Source organism: Aethalodelphis obliquidens, unplaced genomic scaffold (assembly GCF_003676395.1).
Source record: "Aethalodelphis obliquidens isolate GAN/ISIS:26980383/991018 unplaced genomic scaffold, ASM367639v1 scaffold84, whole genome shotgun sequence".
Classification (NCBI taxonomy): Eukaryota; Metazoa; Chordata; class Mammalia; order Artiodactyla; family Delphinidae; genus Aethalodelphis; species Aethalodelphis obliquidens.
Genome location: NW_020838028.1, coordinates 202,799 through 213,552, shown reverse-complemented (window position 1 = coordinate 213,552; position 10,754 = coordinate 202,799). Strand labels below are relative to the sequence as shown.

Genomic DNA, 10,754 nt, shown 5'->3' with positions numbered 1-10,754 from the left:
TGGCCTACTTTGTGGCTGTAGTACTAAGTACAGTTTAATGTTAAGAATCTTTGTTGTTTTATTTGCTCTACTTGGTTTATGTGACTCTGCTGGGGCTTCTACTGATCCCTGCTATTTCTGTGGTAAGAAAATAAAATATATTCTTTTAAGTCACTAAGTGTGTGGTAATTTTTTTTTTTTTTTTTTTTTTTTTGCGGTATGTGGGCCTCTCACTGTTGTGGCCTCTCCCGTTGTGGAGCACAGGCTCCAGACGCGCAGGCTCAGTGGCCATGGCTCACGGACCCAGCCGCTCCGCGACATATGGGATCTTCCCGGACCAGGGCACGAACCCGTGTCTCCTGCATCAGCAGGCGGACTCTCAACCACTGCGCCACCAGGGAAGCCCATGGTAATTTTTTATAGCAGCAAAGGAAATCTACTACACAGTATGTGGAAAGCGTGTGCATATATGTGTGTGTGGGGGTGAGTGGTCAAAGAGAGGAATCATGTTCTTGTGCATAATGCTTGCTCTTGTACTCCATCTCTTTACCTGATAACTCCAATGTGTACTTTAGGATTTAGCTTATGGAGTATCTGTTGCCAGCAATCCCTGACAACTTCTCTTTCCCAAGGCTGACGTGGGCATTCCCCTTAGTAGTTCCAGGGAATCCTGGGTATATACTAAAGAATTTTCCATTTTATATTGTAACTATCTGTATACATGTGCTCCCTCCTCTAGACTATAAGCTCCTTAAAGATGAGGACTACTCTGTATTCTTGTACCTAGTGTGGAATCTGGCACATGTTCCTCACTGAGTAGATGTTTACCTGTTAAATTATTCAGCCTGAATGTCAAGGCAGAGTGTCCTTCAGAAGCACTTGACTTTTCTACTCATTTCTAGGACCAAGCTGCAGAAATCATTGCTGCATGGTATGCTTTGGAATTCTCCCATTGGAGAGAGTTCTTCCATCCCTTATTCATGACTATTGCCAAACATTTGAACTAGAGTTGTGACTATGTTCAAGAAAGAATCTTCTGACATTTCCAAAAATTCCAAGCTAAATGATCTTGGGAATTGCATTACACAGAAATTATTCCAGCAAAAATGAAGAAACTAAAGCTCAATAAAATTAAATGACTTGACCAAAACATGTATATGGGACTCAAATCCTGGTCTACTGACTATGCTACACCATTTTCTTCATGTCATCCCTATCTTGTCCCAGCCCTACCTCTGGCCATGGTCTGCCCCATCCTTTTAGGTTCTGCTTCAGTCATCAATGACTATTCCCTAATTGTGAATTGCAATTTCATTTAATTCTGCCTTTAGACTCAGCTGAAAATATAGAAATTGGCAGTATGCATTCATTCTTTTTCCAGAAAATATAAATAGAAAATTTTTTTCTTCTGAGAAGTTTTTCCTAACAATAAAAGGAATATATAGTCTTTGTAGAAAATTTAGAAAATAACAGAAACATATGAAGGTGAAAACTAACATTGCTAATTATTTTACTACTTACAAATATCTACTTTTAACATTTTAGGTCTCTTTCATTTTTTTCTATGCCTATTTTTTCTATTCTATGTAGTTTTAATATGTAAACTTGGGATAAGAAAGCATTTATTCTTGTTTTTTTTTTTTCACTTAATATTATACCATAGTTTTTCATTTCATTGGTGATTATTCAAAAACATTTTTAATGACTGTGTCATATTCTAGCCTATGAAGGTCCTAGAATTTATTAAATCATTCCACAATTTTGGATATTTGGAGTATTTCAAAATTGTAACCCATTATATGTTGAAAGAATACATGAGTACATATTAGTCAATTCACTTCTCTGATTATTTCCTGAGAATAGATTCTTATAAAAGAAATTGGTGGATCAAAAGACAACAACATTGAATTTTGTAGTTTCATATTGCTGCCATAACAAATTATCACAAATTTAGCAGATTAAAATGACACATTTATTATCTCACAGATTTGTAGGGTCACAAGCCTGGCTGGCTCAACAGAGTACTCTGCTTAGGGTCTCTCAAGCCTCAAATCAAGGTGTTGGTGCCCTAGGCTCCTATTTGGAGGCTCGGAGAAGAATCATCTTATTGGCTCATTTAAGTTGCTGGAAGAATTCATTTCTTTTTCACAGTTTCCATGTGGTCTCCTCCATCTTCAAGCCGTCAATGACAAGTTGAGTCCCTCTTACACTTTGAATATTTTTGACTTTAGCTGAAGAAAGTTCTTTGATTTTAAGGGTTTATGTTACTAGATTATTCAGGATAATCTCCCTGTTTTAAGATCTGTATTTCATTTATATCTACCAAGTCCCATTTCCCTACATATTTTCAGGTGCCAGGGATTAGAGTGTGAATACCTTTGGGGGACCATTCTGACTACTACAAACATTTGTGAGGATCTTTATAAGTATGGTCAGAATGCTTTCCAGATAAGATTAGCAAAGCAAAGATTTCTGTCACCAGAATGAGAGTGATTCACTCCCCACACTCACCAGGACAGAATATTACTTTTTCTTTATCTTAGTACTCTGACGGGCAAAACAATTTTATTTAATTATGTTTTTACTTGCCTGTCTTTGATTCATAGCGAGGTCATACTATTTGTAAATACTCATTCACCATCCATTTCTTGTCAGTGATTTCATGACCGTTGCCCGTTCTTCCATTAGATTCTTGGTATTTCCCTTATTAATTTGTATTATCTTCATACATTAAGGATATATTGGTCTGTATTTTGTAGTAGCTATTATTTTTAATTGTTTATTCTTTAATGTACAGAATTATTTTTTACTGTTGTGTAGTTATGTGTATTCATCATTGCCTTTGTGATTTCTTCCATTGTGTTCTACTTTCACATGCAGCTATCAAATAGTTTTCCTAAAATGTCTCCTGGTTATGTTTTGGATTTCATATTGAATTATTTCATTTTGGTGTGCGGTGTAAAGTTTTTTTTTAAACTTTAAAAAAATAATCAGTATCTTCAACAGTAATAATTAGTACAAATTTTTTTATTGGGAAAAGACAGTCATGAAGATGCATGCTACAGAAGCAAAGGTTATGCAAACTGCTTCTGCACATGAAGGAAAATGCAGAGAAAATGGCAAAACTTCCAAGCTGGTAAATAAGAACCAAATGAAATAATTTCTCGTTTCCTCTATATGTGCCTGTAACAAGGGATGAGAGAACTAATGAAGTTGATTACAAGTAGCCAGAAAGGATTTTTGATGTTCTGGGCTTATCTAGGTAGTTCTGGGCCTCCTAATGAAGATTTAAAGTGACTTAGAAAAAGTTATTTTTAATCAAAGAGCTGTATAAAAGAAGAACTAAATTAGCATACATTAAATAAAGCTAACTACAAGGCAAAAATACATCAACATAAAAAAAAAGAGAGAAAGAAAAGAAGACTCTTACCCTCCAAATTTGAAAATCTATAAATTAATTATGACAATACCATTCCAATTAATCTTATCCCAGTAAGAGAGGAATTGCAGAACACCTTTAGGAAAATGAGTAAACATGCCATAGACTGGGAAAATATATTTGCAATTTGACAGGGGACATGTATTCAGAATACATAAAGAACTCTGACAAATACACAATAAAAAGACAAACAACTTAATTTTAAAAATAAGCAAGAGATTTGAACAGACCCTTTACAAAAGGATAGATGAATGGCTATTAAATACATGAAAAGTGTCCAACACTAGTCATCAGGGAAATGAAAATCACGATGAGATAACATTTCACACCTACTTGAAAGGCTCTGAAGTACAAAAGACAATGTCAAATGTCAGCAGGGATGTGGAGCAACTGGAACTTGTATGTATTACTGGTGAAAATGAAAATGGTGGAACCACCTTGGAGACCTACTTGGAAGTTTCTTAGAAAGTTAAGCATAAACTTAGCACATGACCTGTCAATCCCACTACTAGTCCATTTCTACCCAATCCTCATCACTCCCATGTTGCTTTCCCTTGTCCCAAATCTTCCATGTCTTTATTTTATTATTTTCATCTTTCTTCTAGTCCCTCTTTTTCCATCCCAAATGAATTCTCCCTAATTCACCATAAAGAGTCATTTCTTCCACACTCGTTCTAGGATGATATAAAATAAGAACGATTTAGAATTAGCTGTGTATTTTGCCAAAATAAGATGGCAACTATATTTTTGAAAGCTATAAATGTTAGTTATATGTCAAGAGTAACAATAAAAATGGAACACATACGAAAATAAAAGAGACAATATTTAGATTAAAAATGTTTTTTCATGTATAAATAATTCACAGCCTTCAATAATAGAAAGAAAATTACATCATAGTCATTTGAAAAGTTCATTTATTATATACCAATATACACTTTCTGTAATAAAAAAGCCTCCCAATACATTGAACCATCTTATAAATGAAATAAGAAAATAAAGTTTTCATCTGTTTTTAAATGGGGCTAAATTAACCAGTACAAGATGCCATATGTATGTCTGCCCTGCAGTCTATGAGATCTATGATCCTGAAAAAGGCCGTGAGAAAAAAATCGTGCTTTATTATTTGGCACTGTAGTATTGCTCTTGAATATTTATATAATTAAACATGTTGATATTTTCAAGTCAGTCATTTCAAATGTAAAGCATTCAAAATATATACAGATTTTACAGTTTTTCAATTTTTTGGATCAATCTTTGTTATTTACATTTAAATACATTCAGACCAAACATTTTTTTTAACACTCAGAAGGTACCTTTTTTCACTTTCTATTTTGATACACTCTTTAGATGAATGAAAATAGAAATATATCTTAAAAATGCTATTTGGCAAATTTTTTCCAATAATAGTATGTCAGAAGTTATGATAGTTTCTAGTAATGCTCAATTTCCTTAACAAAGTGCACCATTTTACAGTATTATGACTCTAGAAAATAATACAGAAAACAAATATATATTTACTTAAGGCACATTCCAGCAAAAACTATTGAAATATGATTTAATTTTATCATACTTATATATACCTATATTTCATACTTGGCTGTACTAAAATATACAATAAATGTGCTTGATACTGATTGAGAAAAAAAAAAGGAGCAAACTCCAGAAATTCTAGGCAATGAATACTTAATTTTAAATCCATTTCATGAAACTATGTTGTAGAAGTGAGCAAGAATAATCATTTGCATCTCTTTGTAGTGTTAGCATTTTTATTTTTATAGAAAATGGCTCAATATTGTATTAAATAGCAAATGAATGTCAGCAAATACCTGTGCAAGCTAAACTGAATGAAATCCTATTTTAGACCTGTTAAATTAAAAGAACAACCTTAGGGCTTCCCTGGTGGCGCAGTGGTTGAGAGTCCGCCTGCCGATGCAGGGGACACGGGTTCGTGCCCCGGTCCGGGAAGATCCCACATGCCGCGGAGCGGCTAAGCCCATGAGCCATGGCCGTTGAGCCTGCGCGTCCGGAGCCTGTGCTCCGCAACGGGAGCGGCCACAACAGTGAGAAGCCCGTGCACCGCACAAAAAAAAAAAAAAAAAAAAAAGAACAACCTTAGTATTGATAATTATTTGCAAATAGGGAACTTACTTTCTTCTAGATGATTACGATAATATTGTAAACATTGAAGAAGAGCATTACTGAACTATATAACTCAGATTTCAAATTTAATATATCCCCAATAAACAGATACGTACACATGGATTTTTGAGCCCATCAAATTAATTCCCTACTCTCATCCCCAATAATATAAATGTTTGACTGTGAAGAGAGAAAACTACACATGTAAAAAATAAAAATCAAATGTACCATACATTAAAATTCTGATGACTACAGAATAAGATTATATACATAAACATATAGCAATCACAGTTTCCTGCACTGAATGTTTATCAAATAAAAGTGTATCAAACAATACTGGGTAGTGTAGCTCCACATGAACTGTGGTCTTCTAAAAATTCTGAATGAGAATGGAAGACGAGAGGGAGGGCATTGTTCAGTGACAAAACTATGACAAGAGGATTGGGAATACCATTGATAAATGTTTCCAGAACACGCAGTTTAGCTATAAGCATTGTTTTGCTGTTGTTCTATAATTTAAATAAAGCCCCTCTCTATGTTTCGTAAGATGTTTTAACATTTACAAAAGATCTACTGAATGAAGAAGTCACTAATTCAATGTCACAAACAGGATGGGCAAAATATTCCTTTAGTGTTGACCATAAGATGTTCTAGCCTGGTGTCTCATGTACCATACAGAGACAGTTCATAAAACATGCCTTTTGCCTCTGTTATTAAATACACCCAGAGTATTTGGTGCAAGATTGAGGGAAGGCATTAAATAGTAATAGCTTTGCCACCAGAGCATTTTTGTTTGATGTTCTGAGAATACAGGAATTTGGTACTTTTGTGGGGGGAGAAGGTGGGAGGAGAGGGAAGAGGGTATTATCATGCAGCTACCCTTATTCTGCTTGTGCAGAAGCAAAAATACATCATCTCACACTGCTCTAGTAAAACCTGGGTAGAAGTGTGCACCACAGATTTTAAACACATAAACAGCCGTTTGTGATGAAAATGATGATTTCCTCTTCTGCAGGTGCCTGGTGATATTGCTGGTAAACATCTTTGGAATCTTCCTGTTATTTCCTGTGAATAACATTCCAATCGAGATAACTCAAAAGTCTTTGGGTTTGCAACTACCTCCAACAGGAAAATACAGTATTTTTCCTTGGGTTAGTGATGCTTGGAATTTGGGGGATTGTAAATCCAATCAATTATAATGAGTGCCATGCTTCCAATCATAAAGATGATTCCAACCACAAGGAAAATTAAAGCCTGTAAGTCAGAGAGAACTTGTCAGGGAACACAGAAACTATACTTCCTTAGTACAGTTTGCTTTTATAAGTTGCTTACTTAAGGCAGCCATCTGATTTGCATATTGAATTGTATTATCCTTATAGCCTAGATGTCCATCCCTAGCAGTTCAATCAATTTAGAACCCTAGCTGGGGAAAGAGGGTGAATACAGTAGCAGTGAGATTTAACCCAAATGTTCAAAATAGAAAAATGGTTAATTGATTTGGTACATCAGAATGATGGAATACCCTGTAATCATTACAAATCAAGCAATAGAAAAAGATTTAATGACCTAGGGAGCGCTCACAATCTTTTAGGTGAAAAGGGTCAGGTTATAAAAGAGTAGTATGTATGATATGATTAAATTTTTTAAAGCAAACAAAAACAAAAACATACTATAAACTATACTATATACATACTATACTATATACATAGTATAGTATATACTATATACTCTATATCTAGTATATAGTATAGCATAGTATATACTATATACATACTATAATGTATGTTTCATATTCCTTGAAAAAAACTTCAAAGTGTATGTGTGTGTATGTAATTACATATATACACATATATACACATGTACATATAATTACATACAAATATTTCATAATTTTAACACTAGAAGGAACCTTATATATTACCACACAGATCAATCTCCTAATTCTACGTATTAGGAAAGAGCAGCTAAAGTTTTTATCTCACTAGAAAGGATCTAGTAGATAATTTTACTCGCTTTTATATCTGGTCAAACTGAAAATAAAAAGACAAGTAATTTGCCAAGGTCACACTGCTATAAAAGTCCAAGCAGAATGGACTACATTGAGTGGAAATTATGGGGCAAGATGATGGGGGGAGCTTTTGATACCAAAGTCCCTGAACCATCTAGAGAGGAGAATGATTCCCAGGCAAAACTCAGGGTCAGTCAGTCAGACTCAAGCCTTAATATAAGACTTTATCAAGCAGTCATTGATAATATTTAATATTGGAAAAACAATTATTTCTAGTACATATTTTTGCAGTACTATCATGGGAAAGAAATATATACTCCCCAGGTTAATAAGACTAAATTATACTGTAAGAGATTAACTGGAAAACGAATGGTTCTGTTTCTTAGTCCACACCAGGGAACAACAAGATACCGAGGAGGGGAAAACAAAAGCAACATTTTTTTTTTTTTTTTTGGCCTTACAAACCTAACGAATATGACCAAAATGTTTAAATTTTTTCATCACACTGCTAGGGAGCCTAATTCCTTTCTGCATAATTTCCGGTGGATAATGCAGCAATAGCTTGGTGGTGGAAACTGGAATATATGGAAACCTGTGGGCAAACTCCATTAGCATTTGACAGGTAGGAAGGACTCAGCACAAGACATTTAATATTTGAAGAGAAGAAGTCCTGGAATCATCTGAGTGACAGAAATCCATGCCCCCTTTCTCTCCACCAGAGAGTTCCAGCCCATCTTTGATTTTGGTTCTTGTGCATCAATTCATTTTTTGGAACTGTGTGCATGCATTTCCTGGTTTACTCTATGTAGTCAAAGAGCAAGTTATAATGGGAGAGATTGCAAACCTTACTTACCCCGACCTTTTGGGGTGACCTAAGAGGTTCTTTCTTGACAAGTTTAAGATAAAAAACTGCTGGAAGAATGAAAATCAGCATAGTGGCAGAAGAAGCCCCTGAGGAGAGACACCGGACAGGTCAAAGTCTTACTCAGCAGGGCAGAGACCCAAGGGCATACACTTGAAAGAAACCAAATCTAAAGCGACCCTAATCAAAGCACGAAAAGCTCTATAAGCTCATGGATGCTTATTCAAAGAAGGTATGTTTATAAATAAAGTTTAAATGCACCTAACGTCATAGCTGGCTAGTAAGTATACATCACATATAATAAACAACAAAAAGGCTGAATGTTACAAATTTATAGGAAATTAGTAATATAAACACATACTAAGAAGGCTGAACTCATTACACACCCTTCTGATCCACTTCTAACTTTTCAAGTTGCCTACACCTCAGTTTTTAAAGTTTTATATTGTATTTAAAATGTGAGTAAACCCTCAAATCAGCAGAATGGAAAATCAAATATATTACAAGGCCACCCAGTTAAGGGAAATAATATGCTTTACAAAGTCAACCTCCTCTTCCTCCAAAGACATCCTTTAAGGCTCAGCTGATACTCACAGACCTAAGAGGGCATCCTGTAGGTAAAATCTATCTTCCTTCCTCTTTCTGATGCAGAGTTAAGACCTAGGTCCAAATCCTGGGTTCACTCCAAGGTATATGACTTGACTTCTATGGGGCTCAGTTGCCTTGTCTGTCAGAAAAGGCAGCTAGGCTAGATGATCTATAAAGTAGGTTTTAGCACTAATATTTTCTGATCCCATGAATAACGTCCAGTGTTTCCTGGGAGGGAGGGACGGTGACCAGCTGGACTACCAGGAATTCTGTGAGCCTGAGATGGACTGGGATGCTTGATCTCCCTTCACTGGCTCCCTCCATTTATGGACAGCTTGAGTTGATTAGATAAAAACCTTTCTGAAACTTACCTATGAATCCAAAGATGTATTTTATAGTTGGCACCAGGATGACCAAAACATTATTAAGTGCAATAAGTATGGCTGCAATCAGGAAATGTCTTATCCAGCTGAAGGGTCTTTTGGGAAATAACAGTGTGATCACTGATGTACGAATCTACAGCAAGAAAGTGCAAAGGCAAGGTCACTGCTTTGCTTTTGTTTTTAATTGAAGTATAGTTAATTTATAATGTTGTGTTAGTTTCAAGAGCATAGCAAAGTGTATCAGTTATACATATATATATATATTTTTTGCTTTTTCAGATTCTTTTCCATTATAGGTTATTACAAGATACTGAGTATGGTTCCATGTGCTATATAATAGGTCCTTGTTGGTTACTTATTTTATATACAGTAATGTGTATATTTTAATCCCAAACTCCTAATTTATTTCTATCCCCTGTCACTGCTTTGTTTTTAACTTTATCTACTATGTCAAATATTCTCACCCCTCTAAAGCATTTTCTTTGTTTTTCCTTTTTCTCCCAGAAAAGATCTTGATGCTGATTTTTTTTCAAATTTTAAAAATTTCAGTAAAGTAAAAATAACATAAAATGTACCATCTTAGTCACTTTTAAATGTACAGTCCAGTGGTATTAAGTACATTCATGTTGTTGTGTAAGTTTGATGCTGATTTTTGATGTTTGGGAAAGTGGCATTTTCCTTGGTGATCTATCTTGTGCTCCCTTTCTCTGCTTTCAGAATTATTTTCTTGAAAATAATCTCAGTCAGAAAGAGATAAAAGAACAGATAAGATATATAACTCAGAGACACAATAAAACCCTTGTTGATTTCTAATCATGTCTCATCAGCCTGGATTAAGTATGAAGGGCAAGCACTGAATTTATTTGCATGTGATTGTGAACAGAATTTTTACAAACCTGGTGTTTCTTAATTTTACATTTGATTTACCATTTTTGCCACTGATATTTTTAAAAATATGATATATTTTGCATTCACTCCTTTCACCTCCCCACAAGTATAGATTATAAATGCACAAAAGGAAAAGAACAAGACCTAATAATCTTAACATTCCTCATTTCTACCTTAGTGTCATGCGTGCAGGAGACACTCAATAAATGTTGACTTAAATTGAACAGAGCAAAACTTTTTCCTTCCTTTGAGATCCTTGACAGATTTCAGCCCTATTTCAGCAGCTGAAATAAGTAGGGGAAGGGTCAAGAGAGGCTCCAGTTGTAGCACCTGCTCAAGTTACCCTGATGTAACCAGATAAAAAGATCCTTGTGGGTAGAGGGAGGGAGTGCCATTTATGTTTGAACAGCTTAACAAAGTTGGAAATATTCTTATCTTTGGAATCTTTTAGAGGACACTTTTGGACTT

The 10,754-nt window shown here is 34.9% G+C and overlaps 1 protein-coding gene and 1 long non-coding RNA gene across 2 annotated transcripts in view; one reads left to right on the top strand and one right to left on the bottom strand.

Annotated features, from left to right (window-relative positions):
* Positions 1-344: 344 nt before the first annotated feature.
* LOC113613071 (uncharacterized) lies at positions 345-6,680 on the top strand. The gene is made up of 3 exons (XR_003430076.1): positions 345-388; positions 3,020-3,115; positions 6,573-6,680. It is a non-coding gene; the product is annotated as an uncharacterized LOC113613071 (long non-coding RNA).
* A 28-nt stretch (positions 6,681-6,708) lies between these two features.
* Positions 6,709-10,754, bottom strand: part of SLC38A4 (solute carrier family 38 member 4) — a 28,294-nt gene continuing 24,248 nt past the window's right edge. Inside the window, exons 13-15 of the mRNA XM_027093510.1 lie at positions 9,387-9,531; positions 8,419-8,516; positions 6,709-6,811 (exon numbers count right to left, since the gene is read on the bottom strand). Of these exons, the coding sequence (XP_026949311.1) occupies positions 6,710-6,811; positions 8,419-8,516; positions 9,387-9,531 (345 nt within the window). The 3' untranslated portion in view covers position 6,709. The remainder of the gene's footprint in view (positions 6,812-8,418; positions 8,517-9,386; positions 9,532-10,754) is intronic.